Source organism: Schistocerca piceifrons, chromosome 5 (genome assembly GCF_021461385.2).
Source record: "Schistocerca piceifrons isolate TAMUIC-IGC-003096 chromosome 5, iqSchPice1.1, whole genome shotgun sequence".
Lineage (NCBI taxonomy): Eukaryota > Metazoa > Arthropoda > Insecta > Orthoptera > Acrididae > Schistocerca > Schistocerca piceifrons.
Genome location: NC_060142.1, coordinates 591,560,638 through 591,583,043, shown reverse-complemented (window position 1 = coordinate 591,583,043; position 22,406 = coordinate 591,560,638). Strand labels below are relative to the sequence as shown.

The 22,406-nt window shown below is 39.6% G+C and overlaps 1 protein-coding gene across 1 annotated transcript in view; it reads left to right on the top strand.

The window, feature by feature from the left end:
- The window catches only part of LOC124799297 (piezo-type mechanosensitive ion channel component), a 715,678-nt gene that overhangs the window by 442,282 nt on the left and 250,990 nt on the right, over positions 1 to 22,406 (top strand). Inside the window, exon 30 of the mRNA XM_047262884.1 lies at positions 12,865 to 13,089. Within this exon, the coding sequence (XP_047118840.1) occupies positions 12,865 to 13,089 (225 nt within the window). The remainder of the gene's footprint in view (positions 1 to 12,864; positions 13,090 to 22,406) is intronic.

The window sequence follows — 22,406 nt, the reverse complement described above, 5'->3', positions numbered from 1 at the left end:
TGGTTGTCTTTCTAGATTTAAGAGACCATTTTTCCCATTTGAAGACTGCCACTTCAGCCAGCACAACCATAGTGCAGCCCTCCTTCTCGCTCTCCTGAACTTGAGGTGCTTGCCTGAGACAAGTACTGTAATTTGGCCGCTGCACACTCCTCTGCGATAATCATCAGGTGTCACACAAATCCTGCACTTGGCGGTGGACACCCAACATCACTGATCCAGGTTCTGTTGCAGGTGTGGATGACAGTTCTAAGTGGTTTTTAATGTTGCTTGTAGTGCACACCTAGAGCCCAAATTGATAATGTGGAGATAGTTGCATATCGTTTTGGTCAACATGGCTTAGCGATCGCCCCCCACCCCCCTCACCCGTTCCCCCTCTACCCCTCTCCATGCCCCATCCCCAAAAAAAAATATTTGGAGGGGGGTGGGACACCAGCAGATAATTTTGTTATATTTTCCTTGTGGTACGTATGAATCTTTGTGTGTCATATACAGCTGTCTTTCATAGTTCAAGATTTGACTGTCAAAGAGCATGTTGTGTGAAGACCTGTATTATCTGCATGTCGAGTCAGACTTGTGATCGAGGTTCATACTGTAAAAATGGGCTGGCTGCTGTGGCCGAGGGGCTCTAGGCATTTTGGTCCAGAAGTGCGCTGCTGCTACGGTCACAGGTTCGAATCCTGCCTCAGGCATGGATGTGTGTGATGTCCTTAGGTTAGTTAGGTGTAAGTAGTTCTAAGTCTACCTACGGGAAAATTAAAGAGACCTTTGGAGAAAACAGAATCACTTGCATGAATATCTAGAGCTCAGATGGAAACCCAGTTCTAAGCAAAGAAGGGAAAGCAGGAAGGTGGAAGGAGTATACAGAAGGTCTATACAAGGGCGAGGTTCTTGAGGACAGTATTATGGAAATGGAAGAGGATGTAGATGAAGATGAAATGGGAGATATGATACTGTGTGAAAAGTTTGACAGAGCACTGAAAGACCTAAGTTGAAAAAAGGCCCTGGGAGTAGACAACATTCCATTAGAACTACTGGTAGCCTTGGGAGAGCCAGTCCTGACAAAACTCTACCATATGGTGAACAAGATGTATGAGACAGGCAAAATACCCTCAGACTTCAAGAAGAGTACAATAATTCCAATCCCAAAGAAAGCAGGTGTTGACAGATATGAAAATTACTGACCTATCAGTTTAATAAGCCATGGCTGCAAAATACTAACATGAATTCCTTACAGACAAATGGAAAAAGTGGTAGAAGCCAACGTTGGGGAAGATCAGTTTGGATTTCGTAGAAATTTTGGAACACGTGAGGCAACACTGACCCTACGACTTATCTTAGAAAATAGATTAAGGAAAGGCAAACCTACGTTTCTAGCATTTGTAGACTTCGAGAAAGCTTTTGACAATGATGACTGGAATACTCTCTTTCAAATTCTGAAGGTGGCAGAGGTCAAATACGTGGAGCGGAAGGCTATTTACGATTTGTACAGAAACTGGCAGTTACAAGAGTTGAGGGGCATGAAAGGGAAGCAGTGGTTGGGAAGGGAGTGAGACAGGGTTGTAGCCTATCCCCAATGTTATTCAATCTGTATATTGAGCAAGCAGTAAGGGAAACAAAAGAAAAATTCGGAGTAGGAATTAAAATCCATGGAGAAGAAATAAAAACTTTGAGGTTCACTGATGACATAGTAGTTCTGTCAGAGATAGCAAAGGACCTGGAAAAGCAGCTGAACGGAATGGACAGTCTTGAAAGGAGGATATAAGATGAACATCAACAAAATCAAAATGAGGATAATGGAATGTAGTCAAATTAAATCGGGTGATGCGGAGGGAATTAGATTAGGAAATGAGATGCTTAAAGTAGTAAAGGAGTGTTGCTATTTGGGGAGAAAAATAACTGATGATGGTTGAAGTAGAGAGGATATAAAATGTAGACTGGCAATGGCAAGGAAAGCGTTTCTCAAGAAGAGAAATTTGTTAACATCGAGTATAGATTTAAGTGTCAGGAAGTCTTTTCCCAAAGTAATTTTATGGAGTGTAGCCATGTATGGAGGTGAAATGTGGACGATAAATAGTATAGACAAGAAGAGAATAGAAGCTTTCAAAATGTGGTACTACAGAAGAATGCTGAAGATTAGATGGGTGGATCACATAACTAATGAGGAAGGTATTGAATAGAATTGAGGAGAAGAGAAATTTGTGGCACAACTTGACTAGAAGAAGGGATAGGTTGGTAGGACATCTTCTGAGGCATCAAGGGGTCACCAATTTAGTGCTGGAGGGCGTCGTGGAGGGTAAAAATCATAGAGGGAGACCAAGAGATGAATACACTAAACAGATACAGAAGGATGTAGGTTGCAGTAGGTACTGGGAGATGAAGAAGATTGCACAGGATAGAGTAGCATGGAGAGCTACATCAAACCAGTCTCTGGATTGAAGACCACAACAAGAACAAGTTTAGGGGACTGATGACCCCAGATGTTAAGTCCCATAGTGCTTAGAGCCATTCGAACCATTTGTAAAAATGGGCAGTATAGTAGCTGTGGTCACTCAGGAATTGGACTGTGCCCTTACTAGAGTTAACATGCCTCATTCCCAGCCACTCCCAGATGTTGGACAGTCAGTTGTGTATGCCATGTGCATTATTGCTGCATCTGACTCCTTTTGCCACATATTCATTTTCCAAGAGTTTGTTTGCTGTGGTATTTGTGTGAACTCACTTGTGATTTCTGCCACCTTGTCATGTTACCCATCTTCAACCTGTCTGTTGCACCTCTGTGTCTGTTGCATATTTTCTGAGCACCACACATACTGCTTCCAGTGATGGGATCTTGAAAGTCCCTGACAGTCATAGTACCACACATAACAGTTGTGATGGTAGTCAAGAGATCGAGATCATGTGCCTGTGTACTGTCTGCAAAGCGTACTATAGACTTGAAAAGCATACGGTGATAGATTTTAGTGTGTAATGGTAGTTCATGTTTTTGAGTGTTAATTCTAGCCACTTTTTGTGAATCAGTTTTCCTACTTTCTCTGTTGTTGGTCATGGACAGACATAAAAGTAAAAATGACACACTATCCTAGCTTTCAGAACTCGTAGTTCTCTTCTCACAGAGGAGAAAGGGGTAGGTTAGGGAAGGCTGAAATGGAAGGGCAGGTCATTGATACCCCAGGATGAGAGGGAACCACCTGTAGTAGGGATTGTGGTAGACAAAATGGTAGCTGGGGACATCAGAGTAGGTCAGAGATAGCACTGTGCCAGCTTCAGCTCAGGGATAAAGAGAAATTGAGAAGTAGAGATTAATTAGGGGAAAAGCAAATGAACAGTTCAATAAAATTTTTAAAGAAATCCAAAGCAGAAAATAAATAAAGATAAATATAAAAATAAGAAAAATGAAAAATGTAATATAATAATACAAAAGGAGTCATGAAAAAGAGGGTCATGTGTTAGCAGACATTAACTCCAGGAGTGTGTTGGGATGCAAGTATATGTAATAGGGCAAGTTGCCATCTCTGCAATTCAGGGAAACTAGTATTGACAGAGAGGATACAAACAGCCATTTTGGTGCAGCATAGCACACATGTCCTAGAGTCATGCTGTAGAACATATTTAGCAACTGGGATGGTTGTCCCCCAGGCAGACAGTTCCCATCGATGCCCATTCATGTGCTCAGCCGGTTTAGTGGTCACCGGGTGTACAGGCTCATATAAATAGCAGTGTGGTGGACATGACTTAGTTGATAAACAACCTGCGTAGTTCCATAAGTTGCTCTGTCTTTGACCTTGTGAGAGTGACCAGTGATGGGCCTGGAGAGGGCAGCATTGGGTGGTTGTGTGCACAGGTTTTACAGAATAGTCAATTGTATGATAGTAACCTTGAGTTGAGGATAATGGTTTGGGGGTTTATTGCAATGTCCTTGCATAGTACATTGTTCGTATACAGGGAAAGAACTCCTTTTTATGCATTAAAAGCTTTGTCATACTGCTGTGTTTACAATACACTATTTTCGCTCACGTATAGGCAAATTTAGTTTAGTTAGTAAAGATTCTGTTTTTTGTACATACAGAACTGCAGAGTTAGCAAAATTCAGTGTAGAACTTGTGAAATCATGCTAAATTACTCCATGGAAGGCATTTGATGGGCAAAAGTTGATGGAATTAAAACCCATGTTGTTTACAGGAATTCAGCATGATATTGTACTGTGGCCAACATATTCTCGGAGCATGGCCATGGCTAGACCCATGTAGCATGAAGGCCTGAGATGTCATTAAGTTTACAGATCACGACCTAGTGATGTGCAAACTCATGGATAATGTGCATTTTTGTTGGCCAGAGCACCTGCTCAAAGATTAAGAACCAGAACTTCAGACCCATTTTTAGATGAACCACAGAAAATGTTCATCATGGGTACTTCTGCTAGCCACAGAAGGGTTTTGCTGTCAGGTTGTGATCCTGACTATGCTTTGACCTCACCTCTCCAAGCTATTATGTGAGCCATTCTGAGAGATGCTGAAGATGAAGGCATTGATAAGGTACCCTGTATATTGGCAAGGCATTTATGCCAATATTGAAAGTGTAATCGTGGCCTGCCAAAGAGGCACATGAAATCAGTTTGGCCAAGTGTGATGTTTCACCCTGTGATCAACTCCTGACAGGCTATGGGACTTATCATGGAACCTCTCTACTACATTGTAAAAGTTATCTCCGTAAGGACACCGTTATGGTGCGGCTAATGGCTATAATTTATTTAGTAGAGCTGGCCACGATGTCTCCTTTGTTGATACTGCTGAGTACCCATTGTCCATTTGGTCACGCTGTCTAGGCGATGATTCCTTTGCTGCTCTGGGTGCAAGAAAAGGTGCGAGTTTTTGATTATCACTGGACTAACCAAATCATGATGCAGGATTCCATAGCTTGTTTAAAAAAAAACACGTTTATTGCCAGAACTTGAAAATGACTACATTCGACCATGGCCAGAACTCAAGTGACCAAAAACCCGTTGCTCACCAAAGATCACAGGCAAAGTGACAAAGAATGTACAATTTCAATATCGATTACTGATCGTAACACCTATCCTAATATCATATTAAGCGAAAGATTTTTAACACAACTTTAGTTAGTCTATAATATAACAAAAAGAGGTCTATTTGCCAGTTCCTTTAATTAGTGTATAATATAACAAAATGAGGTCTATTTGTCAGTTCCATTACAGGCTGCATATATATCAACTTTGCAGGCCTGTTCAAGGAATTATATGGTTACTTGTCATGCATACTATCTCTGATTCAATGTGTCACTCAGATGTAGTCAACATCATCATCTGTTATGATCCTGGCAAGAATGACAATGAAACTTCCTGGCAAATTAAAACTGTGTTCCAGACAGAGACTTTGACTCAGGACCTTTGCCTTTCGCGGCCAAGTGCTCTACCAACTGAGCTACCCAAGCACGACTCACGACTCATCCTCACAGCTTCAATTCTGCCAGTACCTCTTCTCCTACCGTATTTACTCAAATATAAGCCACACTTTTTTTCCAGTTTTTGTAATCCAAAAAACTGCCTGCAGCTTAGAATCGAGTGCAAAGTAAGCGGAAGTTCTGAAAAATGTTGGTAGGTGCCACCACAACAAACTTTTGCCATCGGATATATGTGGGGCTACGCAGGCATGCTTAGTAGGCACAAAGATAAATACTGGCACCAAAACCTCTGTGTCAGTAAATAAATTAAAAGAAAAGGTAGAAGAATGTAAACATTATGCCATGTATTCTTTCGTGTTTGCTGCTATCTCATTTAAATCCTGTCTGCCAAATGAACTACGAAACTAGAGTGAGACAACAGCAAATGCGGAAGAATATACGTATCATGTCATGTTTATATTTGTATTATTCTTTTGCTGAATAGTGATACAGTCAGAAATGAAGCATGGCAACTGACTAGATTTTTAAATCTAAGATGAATCTAATTTCTGTGCAGAATGTAGTGTACTAAATAGGCGTGTGCAAAGATTTTCAAATGGAAAAAATTTTTCGCTAAACTCTCATTCAGAACATCTCCTATCATACGCAGTCTATTATTTGATTCTTATTGGTCATTATCAAAGAAAGCAGCAGTGTAAGTAACAACAAATAGCAGTCTCTTGCCGTTGTTTCGCTTATGAGACAATTCCTCTCTTTTTTTGAAATGTAAGACATGGAAGCGTGCACAAAGCAAGCCCTGCCGCGATCGGCGACAGGTCGTAAACACTCATTATCACAATGCGACAAACAGTGCATGACACACTACAATAATGCATTTTCAGCCAAGAGTGATGTAAACACCTAAACAAAGAGAACGGCACTTATCAGATCAAAGCAAAATAAGCAATCGATTCAAACCAGACGAAGCAAGTGAAAAAGGAATGGTACCCGTATAAATACAGACGGAGTGCCTGCCACATAGCAATGGTTACTTGGTAAAGCTTAACTCTTAAGCTTACAACTCGAACCAAACTACTGTAGCTGTATCTTCATCCATTCGACCCCAATTGTGTCTCATGTTACAATGGACCAACTTTGTTTTAATATGGAAGTGCAGTCTAAAACTATTCTCTCCCCTTGAATTTCGAGTCTCAAATTTCAGGTGCAGCTTAGATTCGGGAAATTTTTTTTTTTTTGAGTTCGAATCTCATTTTTCAGATGTGGCTTGGATTTGAGTAAATACGGTACTCTGCTGCAGAGTGAAAATCTCATTCTGGAAACATCCACCAGGCTGTGGCTAAGCCATGTCTCTGCACTATCCTTTCTTCCAGGAGTGCTAGTTCTGCAAGGTTCACAGAAGAGCTTCTGTGAAGTTTGGAAAGTAGGAGACGAGGTACTGGCAGAACTGAAGCTCTGAGGACGGATCGTGAGTTGTGCTTGGGTACCTCAGTTGGTAGAGCACTTGGCCGCAAAAGGCAAAGGTCCCGAGTTCGACTCTCAGTCAGGCACACTGTTTTAATCTGCCAAGAAGTTTTATATCAGCACACACTCTGCTGCAGAGTGAAAATCTCATTCTGGAAGAATGACAGTCTTTGCCTTTAAATGGAGCTCTGCACACCAATGTATCAGACAGTGGCCCACAGTTTAAATTGGCAGAGTTCTGTTTGTATGTCAAGGGGATGGTGAAAAGCATGTGACCACTGTTCCTTTTCATCTTGTGTCAAGACCAGAAATTGAGCAGTTAGTGATAACATTCTATGCCAGTATGAATGAGACAACGACAGTGGTGGTAGTGGTGGTGGTGGTGATAATGCTGATGGCTTCTCAAGAAGCCCTAACTCACTTTGATGCCACATATCAATCAATCACTGCACAAAGCTGCAGTCTGCCTGAGATGCTGACTGGGTGCTGGAATCATACCCTTTGCAATTTCCTGCCTCTAACTAGCAAGCCAGCAAGTGAAAGTAGATAGCATGCCAGGTAAAGACACTCCAAATGTCAGAATTTTGACAGTAAATTGCTGAAGCATTACCGTCCTCCAGGAACTCATTCATACTCAGATTGTATTCAGAAGTGAGAGCTGGGTGAAACCTGAAGTAAAAATCTCCAAAATATTCAATAAGGCATGGAAAATATATCAGAAAGATAGATCAGATGCTGTAGGAAGGTATGTGTTAATTACAGTTGGCAAAAATATTGTCCTGTATGGGTTGAAATTGAGTCTGAGTACAAAGGATCTGGATGCAACCAAGAGGCCTAGTGAAATCATGGTAGTCATCACATTTTTTACCAGTGATGTGATTCCACTGTAACAGTTGTAGGATCATTCAAAGAAAGTCTATGCTCAATAGTGTTGAGCAGTTAGTTGGACAGAACACACACTATGGAAATATTTTTGACCCTGTAATTAGAAACAAGTCTGAGGGATAAGTGGTTGTAATGTTTTCATAGTGTCATACCACTAGGAGTTGATACCGGATCTTCATTGTTCATTAATATAACATCGTTAACTTCCTAGGTTAGGCATCCCTTAAAAGAATCCAGCACCAAAATTTTCCTTGTGTTGAGCAAGGAGCCTGGTAATTTGTTCCAAAAACCTTCAACCAATCTAGCATCAGGTTATTTGTCATTCATCCCTATTCTTGACATTTAAAGACAAGGCAGTTAATAAATCCATTAAGAAGGCTAGGAGAGGTTTTAGGCTGGAAAGAGCAGATAAGCAGGTGTTATCATCCTGCATACACAATGAATGGGCATCATTGAGTTACATTATGATTGACTTAGAGATATTGTGGACAAAGTTTAGAGCAGTGGAGTTAATGTAGTTCCAATTGCCCACTAGTTGGCATTGCAGCTTTTATGGTGGGCAGTGGTTGGTAGGTGTTTGAAAAAAACTGTTGATTGGTTTTCGTAAATTTTTGGCAAAGTACTTCGTAACTAGTTGTTATTATATACTTTAACAAAGCTCCATAAATTTCATAAAGTTTCTTCCCTACTGTGTAGCAAGTGGGGTGTTAGAAAATCTTAATGTTGACAAAGAAACAAAGGTCATCAGTAGATAAAAAAGATTAACTACCCCTGGTATTAAGTGATTGTTCATCAGGCTCTGGAAAAGTATGTTCCGAGTAGTGGATTATGGATGGAAAAGACCCATGATGGTTTAATAACAAAATTCAGAAAATACTGAGGAAGCAGATTAAAATCAAACGATGGAAAATCTAGGATGGAATATAACAATACGAGAGAAGGAAAGTTGCTACTCACCATATAGCGGAGATGCTGAGCCGCGATAGGCACAATAATAAGATTCACACAAACATAGCTTTCGGCCATTAAGGCCTTTGTCAGCAATAGACACACATACACACACGCACACATACACTCACGCAAGCGCAACTAGCACACACATCACAGTCTCAGAGAGCTCTCTTTAACCTACTTCCCCAGTTAACAGATCTAACAGTCCGTGCTTTGATCTGTCAAATGCAAGCTTTGTGTTTGGAGGTGATGACATCCTTCACAGTAGTTCTAATCCAGAGATATTTTACCTAAGAAGATGATGAAATCTTTTAGGCCTATAATAGAGCTGCACATCATCAGGAAATATAATGGCTATAGTTTCCCTCGATTCCATCCATTCTCAGTACCAACAAGCAAGGCCATGTTGGCTGATGTTAAAAGAAAAGATCAGTCAACCATCCAGACTTTAGCTGCCTTAACTAGTGAAAAGGCTCGTATCCCTGTTCAGGAACCATGTATTTGTCTTGTCTCTACACAGTTAGTTCTCTGATATGGTTGGTGGCTGTCTACAGCGTTGAGACATGAAAGCCATTCCGTCTGTACAAAGGCCACAATTCATTCATTGGGAGAGGGAGGGGGGGGGGGGGGGGAATAGTGACTCTGATACACATACATTTACAATTTCATAACAATCAAATCAAAACTTAACATTATTATTAAACTTACTGCAATTAATTTTGCATATTTTATTGCATTACAAGTTATTTAGTTTTATCTTTCACCTTGAATATCTCAATAACTTTTTATGAAACAATACTTTAGTGATGAAACTTGTCTTATTTTGCAGTCATTGTAATTTTGATGTTACTAAAAGCTTATTATGGAATAACAGTGATGTGGCAAGGATGGATTGCTACTCCCCACATAGAGAAGGCATTGAGTTGTAGACTTAACACAATGAAAGAATGCTAGAAATGTTCAACCTTTGGTCTATGTCCTTTATCAGAAGTAGAAAACACACACATACATACATGCACAGTTCACACACACATGGCCAGTGTCATCTATGGACACTAAAGCCTTACTGAAACTGCCCCTGAGATGTATAGAACCTCAACTCCTTCTCCCCCTTTCACTTCAAGTGGTCGTCCTCAGCCTAACAAGCCATCTTACTCAATGTCAACTTCCACCTCAAGGATGGCTTCATCAGTGCACCCGTCTGTATCAAACCTATCAACCACCAATACTTTTAACAGCTGCCACCCCTTCTACACTAAGAGGTTCCTTTCATATAGCCTAGCCACCCACGGTCATCACATCTGAAGTGATGAACAGTCCCTCTCCAAAATTTCATGGTTCACACAGAGGCCTTCGCAGATCAAAGTTACCATCCGAACGTTGTCCAGAAACAGATTTCCCAAGACTTCTCTCTCCAGTCACCTATCATTCCCATATGCATGTTGTTTGGTCTCAAAATAACTCTCTTCTTATGATCCAGTATGACCCAGGAATCTGCTAGTGTTTCAACTACCACTCATCATGCCTTGAAATGAGAAACATCCTCCTCACTATCCTACACACCTCTCCCGCAATGGTATTCTTCTGCCCACCCAATGTATGCAATATCCGTGTCCATTCCTGCTCCAGCCCTGCTCCCAACCCCTTACCTCATGGCTCATATCCCTGCATTAATCCTAAATGCAAGTCCTGTTCCAAACATCGTCCCACTAATACCTCCTGATGCTGAAACTAGCAGCCCTCTCCTGTCTCCACCATCCCTGCATCTGCCCACAAGCGACACTAGCACCTCCCCCACCTCTACCCTGATATTACTCCACCAATCTGCCTCACACCTCATCCATAACCCCCACTGCCTACTCCAGCTAGATTCTTGCTAACCTCAGACACAGTTGCAGTTGGGTGTTATTACCCAAGGATAACAGTGGCATTTATCTAATTGAAGGAAATTAAATGCACAATACAATGTTTATACAATAATTTGTGGTAATGGATTTCAACAGTTCTTAAAAAATCACAGATGTGTAACAGCAAGTAAAAACTCATCAAAAAAGTGAAATTGGTTTTTGGGTACAAGGTAATCAAGCTATTTTCTGACATGCTACGGCTGCAAGTTATACGTTCAAAGGCAGCATTTTTGAGAGAACATCCTTTGTGGTTACCCAGAAAAGAGCAAAAATTTATGAATGTGTTGACGTAAACCAAAAACTTCACAGCAGCATTAAACCACAAGCATAAATGCAGACATTTGCTTAATGACAAATTTTGTCACCATTGCTGTTATTTTTAATGCCTTTCTTATGAGCCGCACTTCATAGGCCCGCCATTGGTAAAGTGTTATTTTAGGCTTGATGAGAGAAACAGAAGTGGAAAAAATGAGTTTACTTCCCCAATTGATGTTACAAGCTTATTAGAAGTCATCTCAGTAAATTTCTGTACAATGTGTAAAATGTAAATTTGAAGGAAACTCCAGTGCTACAGTTTTCTCTATATGCCCTCTATAACTGCTGCCAATCTTTATAATCTACAGTGTTTGGTGTTTGCGTGTGATGCAAAATATGTGTATGAGTAGTGTTTGTGGTTCTTGCAACTGTATCTTGTCAGATTTGAACACAGAATTCTTTAAAATGTGCTATTGGTAAACCCTTGTTCTATTTCCATGTGACATCTCTGTCATAACATGTTATCGGTGTGAAAAGTATATTTTCAGCACTTCACAAAATGATTTCACCCCTACCTACATTCCTGACATTGAAGGGCCACTTCCCCTCTCCACACATCCAGTAGGTGAGCACATTTTACATGTGTTAGTGTGGTGAGTTGGCTGCACTGACCATTGGGTGGCTTAACAAGTTGCCAGCCAATAAGAGTTCACTAGTCGGAAATAGGCGACGTTTCCTCGATTATGGCTGAGCTATTCTTCAAGATTCAGTGTTTGAATTTAAAAGGTTGAGGATTGGTATTGCTGCTGAATCTAATACATTGGAAATACATGCAAAAAGATGGAACTGAGTTATTAGTGGCACAAGAAAAATTGGTGGCTGGACCCCTTCATCACATATTGGCTTGGTCCAAACACTTTACTTTGACTGTCTCATTTTTCCATTACTGTTGCAACCTAGCAATAGTTGTATCATAATTGCACAGTGAAGCTAAATGTTGCAAGTGATGTTGACAACACAGATCATGGATTACATCATCATTTCCTCTCTCACATCTCCTTTCTCTACAATTGCCTGAAGTATTCCCTTACTGCTGCCACTACCCCTGTTCAGACCATCTGTCTTTTGTGCAACTTCAACTCGTTCAGTATTATCAAGTGTCGGTAAGAAGAAAACGGGACGAAGTCGAGCAAGATGTCAAGTAAGAACTTAGAATTGAGGTAAACCTTACTAGGATGACATGTAAAATCAGAGATTTTTAGCATTGATCTTATGGGTTTTTTGCAGGGTCTACAAATTTATGATGTAGAATCACAAAAAATGTGAAATTGGAGAATGTAAGTTCAGAACTCCACTTTAGTATTATTACAGTATTTTAAATTACATACAATGTGAAAAATATTCTGTCACATCTTAAGTTATATTGTGATACTTCAGATATTTAATGATAATTATTCTTTGACATAAAACTACTTCCTTAGTTCACCTCGTGGTCGTGCGGTAGCGTTCTCGCTTCCCACGCCCGGGTTCCCAGGTTCGATTCCCAGCGGGGTCAGGGATTTTCTCTGCCTCGTGATGGCTGGGTGTTGTGTGCTGTCCTTAGGTTGGTTAGGTTCAAGTAGTTCTAAGTTCTAGGGGACTGATGACCATCGATGTTAAGTCCCATAGTGCTCAGAGCCATTTGAACCATTTTGAACCTTAGTTCACCTGGTGCATCAGAAAAGCAATATTTAAATTATGTGCTAAGGGGAGATAAAATAGTTGAGCATGTGTCAGTTCAGACAGTTCATTAGTTACTTACTGCAACAGTTACATCTAGAGGAAAAATTTATCAGTGAAAAAGTTGATAACCCCTTTGAGTGCCTCAGTGTAGTGAATGGTGGTCTCACATTATATTTACAATTTGTGTGTGTGTGTGTGTGTGTGTGTGTGTGTGTGTGCACATGACTATGCTTCTAATAATTGAACTTTTTTGAATTTTTTACAGATATTGTCAGCTGCAATGAAAACTGATGTTGAGCAAGCAGCTGACATGGCTCTTAGTATAAAACCTTCAGAGGAGAGTTCATCAGCACTGCCAAGGAAGAAGTCATCGTTCTTCAGTGCCCAGTCTCATGTGTCACCTGACCAACCACCCACTGCTCATCAGCCGGGACCCTCAGTACCAGAAGAGCAGCCTGAATCGGAAGCCCCTGGGACGCAGAGATCAGTGGTTTGTCAAAATTTTGTTTTGCAGTTTTCCCTCTCTGTCTAAATGAACATTCACGTTACATTCAAGACTGACAGCTATGTATAAACCTCTAAATTGTGTAGGAAACTTGCTTATACATGTCAAATTTAAGAAAGAAGAATTAAGCACTTGAAAGATGCTCTTTGTTTGTGTGGTGATCGAAGATTAAAAAGAAACAGCTGTCACTGTTAACTAGATGATAATGTCAAAATTGTTTTGGCGCAGGGATTTATTATCTATAAATAGCAGCAGCTGGGAAATAATGCATGGTTTCTTAGTAGATAGGCATGCAGTAGGTGACAGAATTGTGGACTTTCCGTATCAAAAGTCCCTCAGTTCTTGGAGAGGTGGCTGTTGATAGTCAGTGTAGAAAGTAACTAAACACATAGCAAGAAATTATATGTAGCAAGTGGCAACAAAGAAATCCACAACAACCCGGATTCACCTTAAAAACTGAGAGGAAAGAAGAATAACCATTTAATGATTAAATAAGAAAGTTGCCCAGGGCTCCTTGTCAAGGGAGAACAGCTGTACACTTAACGTCATATTTCTGCACGTTTCAGAAGTGGGAGAATATACAGCAGATGACTAAAAAGAGCAAACTTGACAGAACAACAGAGTTAATCTGTTGCCAGACATCTATATACATTAGCTCCAGACAAAGACATTGTCTGAAAACTCTCATATATTTTCAATCTTAGTAATGTGCCTGTTGACTACTCATCATGTCAACTATATGATGAGTGGTTACCCATTGTGCCTTAAATTATTGTGTGTTACATAACTGTGGTAATAACAAAAATAATGAAAAACTGATTTGAGAAAATGGCCCAATGGATTTCTTAAGTTCTACATGATCTGAAGATAAACAGAAAATAGGCACCCTCAAAGTAATAAAGGAGATGGTTCAGTAATCATAATGAGAAAAAAATAATGTACTCTAGAATAAGAGATTGCAGAGCTACTTTAGAATGTTACTTGAATAAAATGTGACACTCCAGAGATAGAACTGAGATGATCGTGTCTGTTATCGTATTTACCCAAATATAAGCTGACCTTGAATCCAAGCCACACTCCAAAAATGATGCTTGGGGAGTGGGAGGAGGAGGGGAAAGGGGGGGGGGGAAATAACCTCATTTCAAGCCACACTTAAAAATTGAAACAGATATGGCTCATTATATAATATAAGGCTCATTATATTATGGATAGAGTATAAAGTGGCTCCACCTGTCAGAGATACGCTGGGAGTCATACTTATTTGTAGTAATTTGCATGGAGTTAAATTTAGCCAGGTGGGCATTTAAAATTATTGTCACAACATAAACACAGATAGCAATGACAATTCACAATATCTATCAAAATATTCTGAGTGGAACTAGGGCATCTGGGGTCACTAACACTTTTACAGACTGTACCACAACTCGTGTTAGAGTCATATGTCAGTCTTTCCATATCACATGAATGTCATCCAAAATATTTTTTTCTTTCAGTGAAATATGATGTTTTCATCCAAGAAAATTACATTTCGGCTTGACAGGCTATGCCACTTGATATCAAGGATATACTGTAAATCTGGTGAAGAGCAATCAATGTTTTCAAGACACTGATTTATATCATCTCTGATAGAGGTTAGACAAGATACTTTATTAAATTACTTCCTTAACATGCTAAACAACATAATTTATCCACACAGAATCATTTTCACCACAAGTGATCCGGGCAAAATATGAACAATAAGTATTGTCATCACTGAAGAAAATCTTTCTCCTGGGCCGTCTTCTACATCTGTCACTGTTGTTTGAAAAACAAATTAGGGCATGACTGCCTAGAATAAATGCGGCGTAATTAGGAACAACATACAGGTGGGCTGTGAAGGATGGTGTCACAGGCAAGCCTCATTACAGAGAGACCCCAATATTGTGGCAAACTGGTATAAAACTTGACAACACATAACGGAACAAAAAGACTTAAATAAGTACTACATAAACATGCACGTAAGAAACACACACGATGTCTTCTCATTCATAGTAGCATCGGCTCATCAGCTGGGTGGATACTGTTACAAAGAAAATGACGTAGAAATGAAAAATGAAAGTACAAAACAGAAATTTTATTGAACTATCATAATCGTGTAGGTTCTGTTTTTGATAATTACTCAGATGGTTCTGACTCATCACCACTTGATTTCCTGTCAGTACTTCTTCATAGAGAGCATTGTCCTGTGTGCCATCAAGCACATTAGAAACACAGCATTTTTTAAATGCGTGTTGGACAGTTTTATTCAGGATACATTTCCGAGAATGGTCAATCCACTCACACTTGTGAGACAAGATTGCACACTTAACAGGTCCTGTAGGCATTAATTGCCTACCTTCTTTTGTTAGCCATTGCATGTACATATTTTTAAGCTTGTCCTTAAATAGTTTGTTTATACAAACTTGTTGTTGTTGTTGTTGTTGTTGTTGTTGTTGTTGTTGTTGTCTTCAGTCCAGAGACTGGTTTGATGCAGCTCTCCATGCTACTCTATCCTGTGCAAGCTTCTTCATCTCCCAGTACCTACTGCAGCCTACATCCTTCTGAATCTGCTTCGTGTATTCATCTGTTTGTCTCCCTCTATAATTTTTACCCTCCACGATGCCCTACAGTACTAAATTGGTGACCCCTTGATGTCTCAGATGATGTCCTACCAACCGATCCCTTCTTCTAGTCAAGTTGTGCCACAAATTTCTCTTCTCCTCAATTCTATTCAATACCTCCTCATTAGTTATGTGATCTACCCATCTAATCTTCAGCATTCTTCTGTAGTACCACATTTTGAAAGCTTCTATTCTCTTCTTGTCTATACTATTTATCGTCCATGTTTCACTTCCATACGTGGCTACACTCCATAAAATTACTTTGAGAAAAGATTTCCTGACACTTAAATCTATACTCCATGTTAACAAATTTCTTTTCTACAGAAACGCTTTCCTTGCTATTGCCAGTCTACATTTTATATCCTCTCTACTTCGACCATCATCAGTTTTTTTCTCCCCAAATAGCAAACCTCATTTACTACTTTCAGCGTCTCATTTCCTAATATAATGCCCTCAGCATCACCCAGTTTAATTACACTTCATTCCATTACCCTCGTTTTGCTGTTGTTGATGTTAATCTTATATCCTCCTTTCAAGACACTGTCTATTCCATTCAGCTGCTCTTGCTGGTCCTTTGCTGTCCCTTACAGAATTACAATGTCATCGGCAAACCTCAAAGCTTTTATTTCTTCTCCATGGATTTTAATTCCTACTCTGAATTTTTCTTTTGTTTCCTTTACTGCTTGCTCAATATACAGATTGAATAACATTTTGGATAGGCTACAACCCTGTCTCACTCCCTTCCCAACCACTGCTTCCATTTCATGCCCGTAGACTCTTATAACTGCCATCTGGTTTCTGTACAAATTGTAAATAGCCTTTTGCTCCCTGTATTTGACCCCTGCCACCTCGAGAATTTGAAAGAGAGTATTCCAGGCAACATTGTCAAAAGCTTTCTCTAAGTCTACAAATGCTAGAAACGTAGGTTTGCCTTTCCTTAATCTATTTTCTAAGATGAGCCATAGGGTCAGTATTGCCTCACGTGTTCCAACATTTCTACGGAATCCAAACTGATCTTCCCCGACGTCAGCTTCTACCAGTTTTTCCATTCGTCTGTAAAGGATTCGTGTTAGTATTTTGCAGCCATGGCTTATTAAACTGATAGTTCAGTAATTTTCACATCTGTCAACACCTGCTTTCTTTGGGATTGGAATTATTGTACTCTTCTTAAAGTCTGAGGGTATTTTGCCTGTCTCATACATCTTGTTCACCAGATGGTAGTTTTGTCAGGACTGGCTCTCCCAAGGCTACCAGTAGTTCTAATGGAATGTTGTCTACTCCCAGGGCCTTTTTTCGACTTAGGTCTTTCAATGCTCTGTCAAACTCTTCACACAGTATTATATCTCCCATTTCATCTTCATCTACATCCTCTTCCATTTCCATAATACAGTCCTCAAGAACCTTGCCCTTGTATAGACCTTCTGTATACTCCTTCCACCTTCCTGCTTTCCCTTCTTTGCTTAGAACTGGGTTTCCATCTGAGCTCTAGATATTCATGCAAATGATTCTGTTTTCTCCAAAGGTCTCTTTAATTTTCCTGTAGGTAGACTTAGAACTACTTACACCTAACTAACCATGCCATTACAAACATCTAATGGCTGTAAAATTGACATCATCCTGCCTTGAATTACAGCCATATCTGTTCTATCCTTTACTTACTTTTCTTTTGAGGTAGAGTAGTACAATGTATGCATGAATCTAGCCAGCCTAGCAGTGCACTAGGACAGCACTGCCATACAAGTTCAAGACTCTAAAACCAAATCTTCTGTGAACCAGCCACTTGTATTATCATACACAATAACCCTTTTTGGAAAAACCTCAAACGTACATAATGTCTTGAATTTAAAAACTGAGTGGTGGCAGTTTATGGCCATAACTGTACAAGCAAGCATGATGGACGTGGACTGCCACTCACTATTTGCAGACAGTATCTTCTCGTCTTTCTTCCTTTTGCTTCTGCTGTGCAATCTGTTGGCATATCAAAATACACCGGAGTTTGGTGCACATTACCTATTTAACCATAAAGATAATTATTTTTGGTGCATCGCCTGATTATTAAATGCCGAAATTCAACAAATTTTTCCTTTCAGTTTTCTGGCAGCAGTTATGCAATTGAAGTGCATGTATGAAGAAAAAATCCTCAAAATTTCATGAAATGAGCAGCCCAGTGGCGGCTTCCTTTGAAATTTGTGATTTTCTGCTGTTGAGCAACTTAATGTGCTTTAAATTAGATAATTTCTGCACTCACAGATCAGCACTTCTGTTGTATAGTAGGCATGTTTTGGCCCAGAAAATGCTTTACTATTGCTGGAACTAGTTAAAAATTGTTCCTTTTGCTGTCTTCACTGTCTCACATTATTCTCATTGAATCTGTATCACTGACCTACAGCACAATTTGACATTTTCTCGGCAAGAAAAATTGCTTTTTTTTTTTTTTTTTTTTTTTTTTTTTTTTTTTTTTTTTTTTTTTCCAACTTTGCGACATAGTGAAAATGCTTCATTGTGGTAGACTAAAACCTGACACTTCACAAGACTACTAAGCTAGACTGAATCGAAGGGTGAAATCTGAATGTACTATCTGCAAACATGGTAGTGAGCACTCTATCATTGGTCTAGGGGTCTGTGGAAGAAACACAAATGAAATTACTGTAGGGGGTGGGATATCGTGCAGCAGGAAAGTTTCACCCATTGTATGCAGCGCGAATGACATATGATTCATGTTTATCATCTGCTGTGGTAGAAATCTCCCAGTGAAGTCACAAGGTTTTAGAAAAGCTCGTGTATAAGGATGCTCAAGTTGGAATGGGAACTTACTTGTACTCATGAATATGAAATTAAATTGAGGCAGTTAAATACTTCTTATTGTTATATTGTGGTTATTGACAGCATTGCAAAGTGGCTCAATGTACATCGATGTGTGCCGACAGCTTCCAAATGGAGCTGGAGCTTTCGAAATGTAAAACTCTACTTACCATGCTTACCAAGTGCTGCAGGTTACGTAAAAATGTCAATTTGATGATGTGAATGTAAAGAGATTTATTTTTATTGCTGTGAATATTTGAAAAACTGCAAAGTTCAAAAATGAGCAATATTAAATTTTAATTTCCCCCATGGTAAAAAATAATCATCATTCAATACTCGAAGCAGTAGTACAACAGCTTCTGTGGCTAAATAGCAACTTACAGCAGCTTCTAGCAGCATTTTTCGGAACTTTCTATGGCTTTGCCCATGAATTGAAGCCTTAGGTGCATTTTTTAACCATGAAAATAATAATTAAAGGTTGGCTTGAATTTGAATAAATATAGTTTGTCCCTAGTGATGGCTCAGGCTTATCCCTTGAGCAGATGCGCCTGTGTATAAATTGTGCCAACCACAAGTAACATTGTCTTGTACCATTCCATTGTTGTTTTACAATTATGAGCTCATGTCCAATCCTTCATTATTGCTTTAGCTAACACTGTGATAAGTTGTGTTGTCATGTATCCAAAAGAGCAGTAGTAATAAAAAAATAAACAGTGCGGTAGGTGAGTAAAATTTGCAGTCCGTGCAAGAAAATGACCCAGATTCCGAGCCAGCAGCATAATCTCACAATGAGGTTGTTGTATGTGAGATAATTAGCAATTGAATAAGCAGCTGACTGGAATCTGATGCAACTGCACTGTGTAATGCTTGAGTGTGTCATTTTGTGGGGTAACATTTGTATGTGGCAACAGAATGATGCAATGAAAGTTTATTTTATTACTGTTTAATTAAACAGTGATTTAGCTCATATAATGTAAGTTTATTTTACCATTGTTGAAGTAAACTAAGATCAAACTGTGGTATTTCTCATACTTGTTTACCATGGTAACATAAAGACATGGGTGTGCGCACTCAAGGCAAAGGATGTGTTATAAACCAGAGAACTGAACTGTAAATATGAGTCAGTCACAATAGTGACACTGTTGTTCTGTAAACACAAAATATTGTTTTGAACCTTATTTTGAATTCATAATCGGCTTGCACAAATTTGAAACCACAAGAGATATGACATGTGAATACATAACATATGTGTCAGGACTGCATAATGAAAGAATAAATTTATGTGAAAGTGGTGCTCTGCTCAGGTATGCTTTGATGGAGTGTCAATATCTTTAGTAAGCATTTATGAGGCTGAATGCTGCTGGGCACTTGTATAGGCAGTTATATAGGATCCAAACAAAATTATACTTTGTATATATGTTTGTCCATTTGTATAAGTATTTATTGTGTGACATGTATTCTTGCAGAATTTTATCTGTCTGTCTTGGCATGGGACACATTACGTTACCTTTTACACCCCTTGCAATGTCCCTATACTTTGTTGTTTAACAATAATATGGATGAGGATAAATTGCTTACCACCACATAGAGACAGAGAGATCGTGTTGAACCTGAGACAGGCTTATTTAAATTGTCCCTTGTATGTTATTAAGCTATCAGACAAAGTTGTTTGTCACATGAAGAAAGAGAGCGCGCTCACACACACACACACACACACACACACACACACACACACACACACAGCCACTGTCACCTACAGACACTGAGGCCCAACTGTGGTGATCTACAATCTTTGCTAGGGAGGGTAGTGGAGGTACAACAGAGTGAGGGAGCATAAAGGGGGAGGGATAGAAGGGTATGGGATGAGAGGAGATGCTGTAGTGCTGCATGTGGAGTATGTGTAGGGACATGATGGAGACAGGATAATGGCAGCTAAGTGCAGCATTGGGAGGCTGTACAGTGTGATGGGAAGGGGGAGGGGGTGGGGAGGTGGCAGAGGGAGGGGAAGAGCTACTGGTGTATTGGAGAACAGAATGTGTGTTGGTTGGAAAGAATTCATATGACACGGGCTGTGAAACAGTCATTGAAATCAAGCACACCCTGTTGCACAGCATTCCCAGCAGTTGGGTGGTCCAGGTATCTCTTAGCCACTGGCTGACGATGTCCATTCATGTGGACTGAAAGCTTGATAGTGGTCATGCCTACCTGTCCCATAGGTTCACCCACTACCATGTGCTTCATTCCTTACAGAGACATTTCATACCTCATCAAAGACATGGTCACCTGTGAAAGCAGTATTGTGAGCCACAAACTTGGCTCCAACATCTATGCAGCATTTTGTGTGGACATGTCCAGTAACAGGCTGTCTGTCCACATGAGTGACTGCCACCAAACTGTGACCATCCCATGGCCCTGCTGTACCCCTTCTACTCATTCTAGTAGAGATAGCTGCCCACTGCAATTTACCCTAAGCACCCAAGATGACAGTGGTCATGTGTGTGTGTGTGTGTGTGGGGGGGGGGGGGGGGGGGGCTTTTTTTTAAATTTATTTTATTTTATTTATTTATTTTATTATTATTAGATGTGACAAAGAACTTCATCTGATAGCATCATAATATCTTAGATTCTGCTTTTAAAATCGCTTTTCTGCGCCCTATGGCTCCTCCAGAAACATTCTGTGATGATTGTTTATCATCATTCAGCACAAAACAAAGACATAATAGTCTGCTTGCAGTTGCCATAGTCAGCATTGCGACCATTCTGTTTAACAGAACAGAATCACTCTGCTAATAACTGTGTAAACTAAATGAGCACCCAGCAGAGGTGCCCACCTTAAGCTGAGGTGGTTTCTTTTGTTAGGGTACTTGTGAAGTCACTGCTAGAGTGTCAAACAAGCCCATCATCAGAATTACAGTGCTTTATCAATGAAACAAATTTATCTATAGTTTCCAGTGCTGCTGAGAGCCAGTTTTCCATATGAATCAGTGTATCAAAATAGTATTCAAGAACCCTCTCAGATTGCCAGTTCTCTTAGCATGATTATCTTGTTTATAATGTATTGATTGAACTGGGTTACCATAGGGATCAAAGGACTAGAAAGTATAAAAATGCACCAAAAATGTCAAGATCAAAATCAGTGTGTGTGTGTTTTCTATTTCTGGGAAAGGCTTTTTGGCCAAAAGCTTAAATGTATAGCAGTCTTCTTGTTGTGCCTGTCCATGACTCAGCATCTCATTTATCTATATTGAGGTTTTTCTGCCTTCTACACTATGACACTTCAGTTACTTCACATTGTTTTTCAAAGAAATGGTTGAAAAGTACATTGACCAGCACTCACAACTCAGGCTTTGCAAGATTAGCTCCCCCACAAAATCTAGTGTGTCACTGCAAATAAGAGTTGATCCTGACTTCCAGAACGTGTTAGTAATGCTGGGGATAATTTCTAAAAAAGAAAGCAAATATGAAAATTTCAGTCACACAAAAAAAGCTGGCAGAGTACATGCAAGTAAAATGATCATTGTGGAAAGAGATGGATAATGTCAGTCATATATAGTAGCTGATAGTCTCTGTTATGTTACATCGGAACCAACTTCAATTACATTAAAACTGAGGTTATGGATGAAGGGCCTTCCTTCTGAAAAAGGTGCTCACAATCAATCTTTATTTATTATTTATTTATTTATTTATTTATATAATAGAGGGAAACATTCCACGTGGGAAAAATATGTCTAAAAGAAAGGTCGACCTGCCAGCGCTTTTGTTTGGTAAGTTTCATCATCTTTCTTTTAGACATATTTATTTATTTATATACTTGTTGCATAGTTCTGTACATGTGAGCAAGTCACTCAGATGTGGAACGTG